Source organism: Vombatus ursinus, unplaced genomic scaffold (assembly GCF_900497805.2).
Source record: "Vombatus ursinus unplaced genomic scaffold, bare-nosed wombat genome assembly UNPS02008996.1, whole genome shotgun sequence".
Lineage (NCBI taxonomy): Eukaryota > Metazoa > Chordata > Mammalia > Diprotodontia > Vombatidae > Vombatus > Vombatus ursinus.
In genome coordinates, this window is record NW_020948774.1 from 4342743 (window position 1) to 4358092 (window position 15350).

Sequence of the window (15350 nt, forward strand, 5' to 3'; positions counted from 1 at the left end):
TAATTTACCTGGACTAAGAATCTACAGCAGCTCATTAAAAATTCATGGAGGTCACATGTAGACCATGCATGACATATATAGCTCTTTTTCTAATGTTACATTCAAATATGGGACATTCAGATATCTGGGACATTAGGAAGAAAAAGCTAAAATCCAGGACAATTTCATTTGTATATATGGGGAACCTAGTGCCTCTAACTTTACTCTAAGGGTCACCAGGCAAATGTTATAAAACACCTTCCCCCATGTTTCTGCCCTTGAACTAGCTTAAGAGGTACTCACCTCGTTAGCCCTGACACTTCAGTATTGAACCTTCAAGGCTCAGCTTATGTGCCATCTTCTCCAAGAAGTTTTCCCTAGACTCACCCAGCTAGAAGTGATCTTTTCCTCCTTATTTTCTTGGAATTCTTTGTCTGATCTGCATTAATATGATATAATTATATTGCATATATATAATCATTCTGCATTATAGTGATTTATTTTGTTAGTTGTAGTAGGAGAATCATAAATGATCCCATTTTAGGAGTGGGTTTCCTCACAGGAGAGAGGGAAGTATTTGCACTAGTTTTGTTCAAGAGTTTTACATTGTTTTATCAGTCCTCTCATTCTCTCCTCCTTCCTCCCCCAAGAAATAACACAAGGAATATTTTAGTTCTCTAATGTTCCCCCCATTTTTTAGAAATAAAATTCTTACCAAAAGAAAAAAAAACTTGAAGAATATAAACTTCTTGAGGACAAAGATTTTGTATAAAGGAGGTATTGAATGAATGAATGAATGAAATACAGTCTCACATTAGCTGAGACAACTCTGACTTGGGTAATTAATGATCCTGGAATGAACAGGCAAATGGACTGACTCTGTGGGTTTTGGAGGATCCCAGAGCAGGAAGGCTGGCTCAATGAGCAGCCAAGAGAGCCTTTCTCTGGTTTCCAGGGTCCTGTCTATAGGACTGAGTCCTTTTCAGTTGGACCGCTGCCGTTTGTTTTATTTAATTCAGTTCCATTCAACAAATATCTGTTAAGCAACTACTGTATGAAAGGCACTCAAGATACAAAGAAAAAATAAAACATTTCCTGCCCTCAAGTAGCTTACCACCTACATACAGATAAATAAATACAAAGTAATTTCAGGAGGGAGAGAGTACTAATAATGGAGATGATCAGGAAGAGTGTTTTGTAGGAGGTGGTCCTTGAGCTGAACCTTAAAGGAACATAGGCATTCCAAGAAATGGTGATGAGGAGTCCGTCCTGTACAAACACCTGGAAGGAGATAGGAGATGGTGTGTTAAATTTGAGGAATAGCTAGTAGGCAGGGTCAGGTAGAATAGAGAGTGCACGAAGGAAAGTAATATGAAATCAGTCTGAGAATGCAGGCAGGCTGGGGCCAGATTGTGGGGGGCTAGATATTTCAGGCTGAAGAGTTTGAAGTTGACTCTAGAATCAATGGGAAGTTGCTGAATGTTTTCACGTAAGGAGTGGTGGGGTCAGAGTTGTGCCTTAGGAAGATTGATTGTGTGAAGGATGGATTGGAGAGAGGAGAGACTGGAAGCAGTCTCTCTTCTTCATCTGGTCTTGAGTTCCCCTGAATTCAGGAAAGGGAGAGAAAGAGCCGGGGGAGCAAGAATGATAGTCCTTACCTCTTTATTCCATTTCCACTGAATACTCACTTTGAATCGTGATGAATGTTAGAAGATTCTCCTCAGCAAGGTCATGGCCATCATGAGTCCCAAACGCAGCTTCCCATATGACAGGTGGGAAGAACCTAAGGAAAGTAAAAAAAATAAAGATGTCTAGTGATCTAGAAGGGTCTTCCCTTGGGATGAAGATGAAACTAATTCAGGGTGCAGGTGGAGGGATCAATATCTTTGACTCTTTTCTGGGTAGGGAAGAATCTGCCCTTGGAAACTCTGTGTTTTAGCCTGGAATTACTAGCATTTAAGATTTTTCATGGAAGATGTTCAGTTTGGCTATAATTCTTAAAAGTGTTTTGGAATAGTTTCTACAAACCAATCCAGCCTAATCTTGGTGATTTCAGGCAGGACTTCTGGATGTGACAAGGACACTCCTGTTTTTTCCTTACCCCTTTAGGGTGAAAAAAATTACGCAGGTCATAAAATACTCTTTGGAGGAGTCTGACCTTCATGTTGGTTGAATGACAGAAGCTTGTTCTAGGTTATCCAAGTGGAAAACAAGATGTCACTTAGCACTGTGACTTTAGGCAATGTACTTAAAAACCTCAATAGCCTTGGAAACCTCATGCTCAAACGTGATGATTCTAGGAAGTGTAAGTTATTTTTATAATTGTTGTTGTTTTGTTGTTATTTGGCAGCTAGGGAAGAGAGTGCTGGAAATCAGTAAGTTGTTGTTGAGTCGTCTCAGTTGTGTCTGACTCTTCATGACCCCATTTGGGGTTTTCTCGGCAGAGATACTGGAGTGGTTTGCCATTTCCTTCTCCAGGTCATTTTACAGATGAGGAACTGAGGCAAACAAGGTGAAGTGACTTGCCTAGGGTCACACAGCTGGAAAGTGTTTGAGATAGGATTTGAAATCATGAAGATAGGTCTTCCTGATCCACTGCACCATTTAGCTGCCCACGGGAATCAGGAAGACCTGAATTTAAATCCAGCCTCAATTACTTACTAGCTGTGTGACTCTGGACAAGTCGTTTAACTTCTATTTACCTCACTTTCCTCATCTATAAAGTGGGGGCAATAATAGCACCTACTTATCAGGGTTGTTGGGAGGATAAAATAGTATTTGTAAAGTGCTTTGCAAAGCTTTAAGTGCTATGTAATTATCTCAGATCTGAGGGAGAGGAGAGTAGGTGAGAGATTGGTTATGGACAGTACTTTTACATATGATGATTTGTGTTGTGGAATTGGTGGCCCATGTTTTCCAAGTTTTTGTAGTGTTCTTTGCAAAGTGAAGGGAAAAATGGATATGGGAAGACAGTCTTTTGCCTCCTGGGTAAACTATGATGTCTTTGGACTCCACTAGATGTCACTATTTCAACAGGAATTTACCTTACCCCTAGGACACCAAACATCTTTAGTCACCACATATGCTCCTTAAAGGGGTAGGGTTATGTGTGGGGGGTGTGTGTGTGTGGTGTGTCTCTGTGTATGGTGTGTAATGTCATCCTTCCCACTGAGAGCAAGAGCACATACCCATGCACAAACTCACTTGAAATATGAGGGAGAGAGAAGAAAGAAAGGAAGAAAGAAAGAGAGAGAGAGAGAGAGAGAGAGAGAAAGAGAGAAAGAAAGAAAGTAGGAAGGAAGGAGCAAGATAGACAGATGGGGACAAAGAACAATGCAAGTCTGAATCGTCTCTGATACCTGAACGTAGCATGGGCAGGGTAATATTTAGGTTCCCATCATTGACCTCTGGTATGATGTTCAGCAGCTTACAGAGAAGCTCATACACATGGACACTCTCAAAGGGTTCTACTTCCAGGCCTCTCTTGAAGTCAGGACCCACAGCTCGGAAGATGGTCTTCATGTCCATGCCTCCATTGTCAAAACCATGCTCCCCGTTGTTAAATTGGACACTAACTCTCTGTGAGGAAGGAGAATAGCAGCCATGACTAGCATTGCTAGGGGGATTGCCTCTTCCCCCAGCATCTCCCTCTAGCCTCTTGCCTGCAGACTTCTCACTTAGCCCTCCTTCACTGTAGTCAAGTGCACAGAAATGGGAGAGAGCAAAAGGATTCTAAGACTTAGTTTTTTTTTTTTTTATTCCTGGTCCTGGAGACAGAAGCTCAATGAATATTCATCATCATGACTTATAAGTCTAAATAAACATAAATAAATGAGGAGAGCTACCAATCCAGAAATTGCATTTTTAAGTAGGATTTTGAGCTGGAAGGGAACTTAGAGGTAATTTAGTTTAATCCCTTCATTTTATAGAGAATATAGAGTCCTCAAGTGGGGAAGTGACTTGTGTAAGCTCACATACGTAGCAAATTGTAGAACAAGGATTTGAACCCATGTCCTCTTATTCGAAATTCTATGCTGTTTCCATTATACATCACAGCCTCTCCCATTCCCTAATGTTCTCTGCCTTGTCTGAGTCGCTTCTTTTGCTCTGCTGTGGCTCCTGGTTCACCTGTTCTCTAGTTTTTCTCCTCTCAGTCAGCCATAATTTTTCTGTCCTTAACTATGTTCTACACTCAAAACACACACACACACACACACACACACACACACACACACACAGAGTCCTGATATAGTGGCTGATATTTCATGCCAGTTGTGTACTAGATAAGAATAGTGAAAAGTCCATGGTGATACTCGAGAATTGAAATAGATCACCTACTGAGTGGTAGGGTTTCCCAAAATTTGGACTCCAGAATCTTGGTCTTCCATTGGCTGTGAAAGTGTGTTCTGTGAAAAAACATGGATGCTAGGAAAAGCTGGCAAGGTTGAAAGAAGCCAGGAGAGGAGTCATTTAAAACTTTAATTTATCCATATCCCCGACTCCAGTGTATACTGGCTGTATGACCCTGGGCAAGTTGCTTAACCTCTCAGTATTCTAGGCAATTTTGACTCTAGATTGCAGCCAAAGAGGAAGTGCTTCACCTGGATCTCCCTGCACCAAGGAAATCCAGTTCCTGAATGGAGGAGGTAGGAAAAGGGGACGCTATCTGAAGAGCTGGGATCAAGAAGGATATTCTTTCTGTAGAGTGAAAAGTGTGTTAGGCTTGTAGTCAAGGACCTGGGTTTGAATTCTGGCTAGCTATGTGACCTTGGGCAAGTGACCAAACCTATCTGGGTCTTAATTTTCTCATCTATAAAATGAAGGGGCTAGACCAAATGGCTGGTCCCTTCCAGCTCTAAATCTGCAATCTTTCTGTCCCACTATGTTTACATGGGTCACCCATTCCCATTATATCACACAATACTCAAATACACACTCACACATTACTATCTTCACACCCTTTATCCTTTCCCATCAATCCCTCAAGGGAGTTTGACACTCCCTTTCACTTCTCAAGTCTTTCCCACACTGTGTGAAACCTGTGCCTTCTACAATCACCTTTCATACTCTATGTCTGACCATTTTCCTCTTCCATGGTTCCTCTCCACACTGTTTGAATATGTCCCACTTTGAGCTGTATCTAACAGCTTCCCATAGTCCCTTCCTCTGTGGACACATAGCCTTTGCCATCATTCCTCTTATCTTGTGTCTGCTCCTCTGTATGTGACACATATCCTATACCATCAACCTTTACTACTTGGCTCTGATACACATGCATCATGGATTTCCCTTATCCTGTATCTCTCATGCAATATTGCTATCATCTTTCTGCATCATGTATGGCACACATGGACCCCGTCTTTCTGTATCTTTGATGCCTCTATTTTATTTCAAAATTTCCTGACACCTTCTTTAGCTCAGGCCCTCCCATATTACAGCTTCTGGGTGCTGTCAGTATATTTCATTTCCAGAACTATTCCACAGCCAAATTAATTTGGGAAACTCCCAAACACTACCTGCATAGATAAATGAACACTTAGTGAGCACTTCCTCTCAAATGAGATAATAGGCATAATGCCTGGCACACTCTAGGTGCTAAATAACTGCTTATTCCCTTCCAGTTCCCCCCTCCCACTTCCTTTCATCAGGTACCTTACCCCATGAATGACATAGCCTGAGTCACTGTACATGACCAGTGGAACGATTCTGTCATTATTGACATAATGAAGGTGCTCAGGGAAAGACTCCTTCTTGTAGACATGGAGTTTAGGATGTGCATTCTTAAGGATCTCATATACCGTCTCCAGCTTGTCTTCTTTAGGGAGAAGCATCCCATTCGGTCCATAGTCTAGGAGTTCAAACTCAATGTCCTTGAAGGTAAAGTTGGGGAACTTGTGAAATTCAATCAAATCACTGGCATTCTTTAGGACAGTGGTCATGCCATGGTCAGATGTAATTATTAAGTTGAGGTTATCCTTGAGGTTATTCTTCTTAATATTTTCCTGGAGGTAACCCACAGTTCGGTCCACCTGTGATACCATGTCCTTTCTCTGTTGGGACTCAGGGCCATACTTGTGGCCTGTGGAGTCTGGCTCCCCAAAGTAGAGGGTGACCAGATCCAGGTCGTCTTCTGTGAACCACTTCATCACTGTGTCAATGTTCTGCCTCCATTCTTTTTCATTACTGTAGTTATGCAATGCGCCTTCCTTCCTGCTCACGTTAACAGACTCACCTTGGTAGCTGACATTACCACCTGGGTAAAAGAATGACCCAGTTTTTAAGCCCTGTCAAGGAAAATTAACAATGAATCATAGGATGCTTGCAGTATACCAGTATTTTTTTCTCTCTCTTCTGGTTTACTTCTTGATATCCCCACACTCATCTATTTGCTCATCCATCCATCCATGATTCTCTGTTACTATAACATCTTTGTTTTTTTCAAAGATCATTCATATCAATATCAATCAGGATACTCTCAGAAAAACCTGGAAAGACTTACATGAACTGATGTAAAGTGAAATGAGTAGAACTAGGAGAACATTTTAGACAGTAACAGCAATATTGTATGATGATCATTGGTGAATAACTTAGCTATTCTCAGCAATACAGTGATCCGAGACAATTCTGAAGGACTTAATGATGAAAAATGCTATATGTCTCCAGAGAAAGAACTGATGGAGTCTGAATGCAGATTAAAGTGTATTTTTTCCTTCCATTCTTTCTTTTTCTTGTTTTTTGGTCTGTATTTTCTTTCACAGCATGGCATATATGGAAATATGTTTTGCATGACTACACATGTATAACCGGTGTCAAATTGCTTGCCTTCTCAATGTGTGGTGGGGAGGGGAGGTAGGTAGAGAATTTGGAATGCAAAATTTGAAAAAAAAATGTTCAAATTATTTTACATGTAATTGGGGGAAAATAAAATATTAAATTAGTTTTTTTAAAAAAATTCATGTATCTGATCTTCTGTTATTTTCAAAATATCCTTATAATAAAAGTAGAGTAGGAATTGTTATCCTCATCACATATATATCTCAGAGAGGCTAAAGATAAATAGATATAATTTATTCAAACATTTCGCAGTTGATGAGTACCCCCTCAGTTTCTAGTTTTTTGGTACCATTAAAAAATTGTATAAATATTTTTGTACATATAGATCCTTTTTCTTTAATCTCCTTGAGGTCAATTAGTAGTATTGTTGGGTCAAAGGGTATCTAAAAGCCATTTGAAAAAAAATGCTCCAAATCAATAACAGGGAAATGCAAATTAAAGCAAATCTGAAGATCTGCCTCACACCTATAAGACAGGAGAAGTTGATAAAAATGGAAAATGACAAATGTTGGAGGAGCTGTGAGAAAATAGGCTCACTGTTGCACTGTTGGTGGAGCTGTAAATTGATTCTGCTATTCTGGAAAGCAGTGTAACCAAAGTTACTCAAGTGCAATGTAAAAGCATTTTTGAAAACTGCGGAGTACTGTATTAAGTAGTATTATAATTATTGTTATGGCTTAAAGCGACCACCTTAATTAGGGACAGACCTGGCACTAGAAATCAGATTCCTTGACTGAGGCTTAACAGAGAGCCTGAGTTCTTTTCATTAATGTTGTGCTTCCTTGATCAATTTGTTTTCTACCAGAAACTTGTGTGAAGAGGCATCATGACCTAGTGGAAAGATGGCTGGAGTTGGAGTCAAGAGAGACCTGAGTTTGAATTCTAGCTTTGACCCTTACTTGTTCTGTGAGCCCAGGAAAGTCACTTAACTCATTTGAGCCTCAGTTTCCTCATCTGTATCTCTCTACATTCTCCCAGCACTTTATAAACCTAATAGGTTATACAAATGGGAGTAATTATAACTATTAAGTGGCATAAAAAGAGATCAATGAAGACATGCATTGTTCAGAAAAGAAGGTGGGAGAGTCACACAGACTGAGGTGGGGGATAATGGATGGACAGCACAAGGGTTGCCTGTTGGAATCTTTTTTTTCAGTCTGAACCTGTAATTTCATTGATGTAGGGAACTCCCAGTGAGAAAAATCCTTCTACCAATGATGATCAACAACTGTGGTGGCCTCAATAGTGGCAATTCTGTAGAGTTGCCCAGGAACATTGAGAGGTTAAGTGATTTGCCCATAGTCATGAAGTTGGTAGGTGTCAGAGGCAGGACTTAAGCCCAGGTCGTCTTGATTCTGAGACTAGCTCTTTATCTACTATTTTGCTTCTATCTACTCAGTTTCCTGGTACTGCATTAGTATCCTTAAAATATTAAAAGAACCATAGAATTACATTTATTATATTGGGATGATCTTCTAAAGATGATTCCCATAGATATGAAAAGAATCATGTAGGATGAAAGGATAGGGAGGGGTTTTGATTTGCAGTGAGTGGTGATCTGAAGGGGTTATTCACATCAGTGAGATTATATGTCTGTCTATCCATCCATTATATCTAGGTAGCCACCCATCCACGTTTTTTTTTTTTCTCCATGCAATTTCACACCCCCATCATCTTTCGTTTGATCTAGCTATCATTTCACATAGACTGAGCACTCACAAAGTAGTAGATGCTGTCAGGCACCAAGTAATTAGCCTTTTTTTTTTCTGCTAGCACAGCCCAATGGAATCAGGCCTGGTCAGTTTTCACATGTACTATCCAACTAAGGGAGATTCAAGTTTGTGTTTACCCTGGTTATTATGTGGGAGTAGGCTCTTAGGCTTATGCTATTCTTACTTGCAAATTTCCATTTTTTCTTGACTGTGAGAGCAGTCCTTAGTCTTTGACCCTGTATCTGAAATCAGGAGGTCTGGGTTCAAGCCTTATCTCTGTCACTCTTTAGCTGTGGTACACTGGGAAAGTAATTTCATTTCTCTGAGTGTGTTTCCTTCTCTGTAAATGAGGGCAAGAATACCTGTCTTATGTTTTGAGACCCAAATGAGATAATGGATGTGAAAGTGCTTTGTGACAATTATTATCACAGCAGGACTGAAATACAGGAGGTCTTCATTATTTGAGGATAATTGGTACTGGAAAAAGGTGAATCCACTTAAAATAGCGAACAAGATTTCATAGTAAATAGTGAAAAAAGGTTTGATTAGGACTTTATTTTTGAAAAATAAACCTACAAATTATAAAAATAGGCTTGCTTTATATTATACATTTAAAAATTTTTATTTATCTTATTTTTAATTTATGGAATAAAAAACATTTCCATAACATAACATAATAAAAAAGATGATTGCCATGAAACTACAAATCTATTATATACAACTTGCTATTCCTTTTAAATATATAATAGTTATGTAAATTTCTTTTTTTCCCCTTTTTTCTTCCTCCCCACCCTAGAGATGACTACCATTAGACACAAAAATGTGTGTGTATATATATATATCATGTATGTATGTAAAATCATACTACACATACTCCTTTTATCAGTTCTTTCTCTGGATGCAGATATAATTTCAGTTATGTGCCAATTCTTAGAAGGAAAATGAATGAACCAAATGGCATTTTTCCAGGGGGCAGCATAGGATATGAAATCTTTTATTTCACATCTGACTTTTGCAATATGACCATAAGGAGGGTCATTGTTGAAAAAAATATCAATGTATTTCGTCAATTTTCCGGAGTCTCTTAATCCTTTGATATTTTTGAATCATTCTCTTTTGAAGTGCCCAAGGACAATCAGTGAGTGAGTGACTTGCTACTGATAGAAGGGGGCAGGCAGGGATAGAATCTAGTTTTAAGTGGGGAAGGTTGTTTGAATCAGGACTAATTATATATGCTTATTTCCTATAAGTTTTTAAATAATTTCATAAGTTTATTAGTGAATGTTTTCATGTCATGATGACTTTTGTTTCCTTCCTCATACAGCTTCATAGCTGATCTCAGGAAAATCTCAGTTCAAGTGCTGTCTCTGATACATATTGGCTGTGTGACCATGGGCAAATGAATTAACTTCTCAGTGTTCCAGGAAACTCTTTAAGACTATAAACTGCAAAAAAGGATTGTTGTTGCTTAGTTGCATCTGACTCTTTGTGACCACATTTGGAGATTTCTTGGCAAAGGTACTAGAGTGGTTTACCATTTCCTTCTCCAGCTTCTTTACTGAGGAAACTGAAGCAAACAAGGTTAAGTGACTTGCTCAGGGTCACACAGCTAGTAAATGTCTAATGCTAGATTTGAACTCGGGAAGATGAGTCTTCCTGACCCTATGCCCAGCACTTTGTCTAACTGTGCCTCCTAGTTGTCCATAAAAATGGGTTACTGATCTGTATTGGTAGGCAGAGTTTCCTCAGAGGACATTTCCTCTGCCTGAAATTACAGGTCTGGATCAAAACAAAATAAACTTTGTTACTGCATGAACTTGCATGATGACTGCTTGGATAATGATGACCTACCATGCTGAGACCTATCCATAAAATCCTTCTTTTTCTCTGTACTGGACAGAGATATCTGTGGATATCGATTGATGGGGGAACCCCAAGAGGTCATCTAATCTAACCCCCACCCCCCACTTTACTGCTGAGGAAACTGATGCCCAGAGAGATGTGATTTCCCAAAGTCACACAGTTATAAGTAGCAAAGGAAGGATTTGAATACTCGGTCCTCTAACCCCAAATCTAGTATTCATCCCTCTAAGCCACACTACAGTAAAGCTATCCAGCCTTGAGTTAGGAATGGGAAGAATTTGAAAAAATGCACAGGCCATCTATCCACACTCTGGCCAAATCCTCAGTATTGCCCTCTTGGCTGCAAATGTTGACAGAGCCATTACCTCAAAGGAGGAGGAAGTATCCTAGAGCTTAAAGATGTGAAAGTTAGCTTGGCATAGTGGATAGAGGGCTGGCCTAAACACTAAGAAGACCTGTATTTAAGCCCTGATTCTAGCACATTGACCATGTGACCCTTGACAAGTCCCTCAAGCTCTCCTTGCTGTAAGCCAGTGGTCTCAAATTCAAATAGAAATGGGGGCTAAGGGGCAACTAGGCGGCACAGTAGATAGAGCACTGGCCCTGGAGTCAGGAGGACCTGAGTTCAAATTTAGCCTCAGACACTTGACACTTACTAGCTCTTAACCCTGATTGCCTAGCCAAAAAAAAAAAATAAAGAAAGAAACAGGGGCCACTAGACAGTACATAAGGATCCCTCCAGGCCACATATTGACTTAGGTTTAAAATATAATATTACCTATGTTGTACTGTATTTTTATTTATTTTGTTAAATATTTCCCCATTACATTTTAATCTGGTTCTGGTGGCACTCAGAGAATGTTGTGGGTCTCATGTGCCTGTGTTCCTGCCATGTGCGTGGTACCTCTAATCAAGACTAATCTCTAAGACTCTTAAGTCATAGAGAAGGTGCCAATTTATATTGGAAAAGAGAATTTCCTCACTTGGGTTTCCCCTCTACCAATAAAATTACAGGTTCGGTCCTTATCCTCCTATGGGAAAACAGGCTGAGGGAGGGTTGTCATATAATTAGTGACAGATCAGGGATTTGAGCTCAGGTTCCCAAGAACCTAGTCCAGTCCCGTTCCTACTTTGATACATCGCCCAAACAAAGGACCTTGGAAGATTTCTCTGCTTGTCATTTCTCACCCCAGAGAAACACAGGCCCAGGACATAGCTAATACCAATACATTGCTTAGAACTGAACAATCCTTGTTTGTTCCGTGGTTGTAAACATGAATCTTAGTCTTTTGGTTACTTCGCATGAGTGAGTGGTTTGAACAGAGTTGTGTCAAAGTGTTTCTGAGAATATGGCAAGACTTGAGCCCACTTAATACCACTGAAGTTAGCTTAGATATCTAGTCTATGGCAAAGTCCACATGGACCACACCTTCCGCATATCCTGGATTTTCTCCCATTTTTCAGAACTCTAACCAAGGCAGGGTTGCTGCCCAAAGGTGCCAAATTTAGAGAATATCAGAACTTTCAGTGCTCTAATAGTGTAAAAACAAAGAAACACAAGAGCTTAGTGCTTAATTGGCAAGACCAAAAGGAAGCCAATGATGCTGGGAGGAAGTCCCACCATACCCTCCTTTGTACTAGGGTGAGCTTCTTTCCTTTTGCCCTTGTGGTTTCCCCAGCAATGGCCTCCCTAGAATCTCGCCCCCCCCCCCAATAAGATGTTGTTTTACCTCCCTCCAATGAAAACTGAGGACATGTTTTGTGCCACTTGTCCGTGGCCTAGTTTGTGGTGGTTGTGCTGAGTGCTAACATTCCTAGTTGTAGCTCTGTCCACGTTACCCTGGTAGGTAAGGCGATGTTACCTGTCTCTGGGCAGTGATCCAAATTGGCAGGCTACCATTATCCCACCAGCTTTCAATTCCCAGTGTGGTATAGTAGGGTAGTTTCACTTTGGTGATGGTATTATAGTACATATTGTGGACGACGCCATGATTCTCAATATACTTCCCTGCAGGAGTAAGAGATAGTAGTAGTATAGTAAAGGGAGATAGTGTAACATCAGTCACCAGGACTCTGAGTAGGGTTAGAAAAGCTTCAAAAAGTTACCCAGGGGATGATGAAACCAGTGAAAGAAGGAGACAAGAGGCTATAGTAAAGAGGTTGAAGTGAGCAAGAGAGTGTAGAGGTATGCATCTTGAACAGGCAGGAGGTAAAGAAATGGGGAGTGGGGAGCAGCACAAACAGAAATCAAACCATGATCCTCTTACCTTCCTAAGTTCTCCTGGAGTCAAGAAGACCTAAATTCAAATCAGACCTCTGACATTTACTAGCTCTGTGACTCTGGGCAAGTCACTTAACCTCTGTCTGCCTCAATTTCATCTGTAAAATGGGGATAATAATAGTATCTATCTCCCAGGGTGGTTGTTAGGCTCAAATGAGATAGTATTTGTCAAGTGCTTAGCACAACACCTGGCACATAGTAGGCACTTAATAAATGCATGTTACAAAAAGTTCAGCTTCTCAAGGAAGCCTTCCTATATTCAGAAGTCCTATATTCAGGGTTGATTCAGTACTTGCAAAGGTAATCTTTATGGTCTTTTCTGGGTCTGTGGGTTTATGATTCTACTTAATTTGTACTATATGTGCTTTACTCAGAGATGGGGGAAATAGATGTTAGATAGTTGAGAAGTATATCTGCTTTGCCTAAATATTATAATCATGTCCTTTAAAAAATAATATAATTTTGTTGGATGGGACTTTACCTAGGTAAGTCACTTAACTTCTGTTTAACTTTCTTCATCTGTAAAATGGGGATAAAAATAGCATCTTCCTCCCAATGTTGTTGTAAGGATAAAATGCGATAATATTTGTAAAGTGTCTTGCAAACCCTAAACCACTATGTAGATGCTAGCTGTTATTGTGATGAAGAGGAAGAAGGAGAGGAAGAAGGGGAGGAAAAGGAGGAGGAGTAAGAAGAAGAAGTTTTTGCTCATTATGCTGTATTGCCCTCTAATATCTGGAAATTAAATTCTAAATATTTGATTTAAAGGGACATGAAGTCAAGGAGACATATTTTAGCAGAAAGAAGGGATTATTGTGTGGTTGGTAGAATGTTGGACTTGAAGTCAGCTAAATTTGGGTTTAAGGGCCAGCTAGGTGGTGCAGTAGATAGAACACCAGCCCTGAGTTCAAATCCAGCTTCAAACACATAACACTTACTAGCTGTATGACTCCGGACAAGTCACTTAACCCCAATTACCTAACCGCCCCCCCCCCAAAATTGGGGTTTAAATCTCACCTCTAACACTCTGTGACCTTGGACAAGTAATTTCTGTTCTATAAACCTCAGTTCCATTGTCAATAAAATGAGGGTGCCCATAGTACCTATCTTAGAGGATTGTTGAGAGCTCAAAACAGAAAATATTAAAGCATTATATCAATGTCAGCTATTATTATTTACACTATATTTACCACCAGTTATTTGCATGCTCCTTAGTAAGTATTCTGAAGTTGTTTCCATGGGTGTTTATTTCATCTGTCCAGTATTATAAATAGCCTGAGATTAGGGACAGTATATCTAATATTTGTCCTCCACGCCCTACCTCATAACATCCTGAATAGAATTCTACCTTGATTAGTCACTCAGCACTGCTCTCTGACTGAACTGTTTCTCTGGGGGGGGTTCTCTTGTCGCTGTCTTTTTTTCCCCAAACCTGAACAAGGTACTCACCAGTGACCAGGGTGAAGTGGCAGGGGCTAGTCATGGTGACAAAGGCTGGGGTCATGTAATGAGCTTTCACACCTTCTTGAGTCATGGAATCCAAATTAGGGGTATCTACATCCTGGTCATAGTTCCAGCGGAAGCCATCAAAAGAAACCAGGAGCAGTTTGTTCTTGGGGAGTTGCCTATGGAAAGGAACTCCAGCCACCAGAAAGAAGAGGGTGAGGAGAGCCACAAAAGACAGGACAGCTCCTTGGCGCCCCATGCTGAAATGTACAGGGAAACTTATGGTCCCGAGATGTGATCAGTCAGAGGTGAAGAGCAAAGTCCTAGGGCCATACCTACCTATCTTATCCTAGAATATCTTTACAGGAAAATTTCCACAAAGATCTAGCATATTTCCTTAAGAGATGCATTTTAAAGCCACCATCCCAACCAATCTTCACATCATATGTAATAGAAAAAGTGCGTCCTTTGAGTAAAGAAAGACCTGCACACCAATTATGCCTCAAACACTCACTGGCTGTAATGGGTGGACCTGGGGAAGGCCCTAGTGTATAAAGAATATTCAACAAGGATTCTGCAACATTTAGTTTGGGTAGATGTGGCCCTTCTCACCTCCATGTGGAAACACATCTCATTAGTAGGCCAAGGTGTATAGGAATAAACCCCAAGACTTTAGATCTTCCTCTCTGGCGCTTTGTTCTCTTCCCTCAGTTTGTCCATCTCATTGGTAACACTCAAGTGAGCAGAATTGGCACAAATTCAGATGTCCTTTGTGATTTTTATGCCACTCTGGCTCTAGCTTCCACTATTCTCAACCTGCCAGGCAGGTCATAGTCACTCATGCTTTTCAATGTCTTTTTGCTTGACTTTTTCCTGTGCACAAAGTCCCTTCAATGTCAGGGTTAAAAATAATTTAAAAAAAAGAAAGGACTCTGGGAATTTGCCCTCATGTAAAATCTGAAATCCTTTGGAGCTTTGTGAACTATGGAAAAGGGACTTGTCCCCAAGCTATCAGCTCTGACCCTTCTTCTCCTTCCCTTTTTCTTTCTTTTTTTTTTTTTTAAGATAACAAAAGCTACATGATTTTATTTCAGAGCAAAGCACATAGTGTCTGAGAATTCCATCATCTCCATCATCTCTTCCTCTCATAATCCTCCCCCACCAAAAAAAAGTAGCAGCAGTACTTTGTTTAACAAACTGAAGACAAGTGAATGAGAAACAAGTAGGATTCCAAG

The 15350-nt window shown here is 40.2% G+C and overlaps 1 protein-coding gene across 1 annotated transcript; it reads right to left on the reverse strand.

Moving 5' to 3' along the window:
• Positions 1–1685: 1685 nt before the first annotated feature.
• On the reverse strand, positions 1686–14374 carry ENPP7 (ectonucleotide pyrophosphatase/phosphodiesterase 7). Its single transcript, XM_027850193.1, has 5 exons — positions 14119–14374; positions 12251–12396; positions 5637–6263; positions 3339–3558; positions 1686–1762 (listed from the first exon to the last, which is right to left on the reverse strand). The coding sequence occupies exons 1-5, from the start codon at positions 14372–14374 to the stop codon at positions 1686–1688; spliced, it is 1326 nt and encodes a 441-aa protein (XP_027705994.1).
• Between the last annotated feature and the right edge of the window lie 976 nt (positions 14375–15350).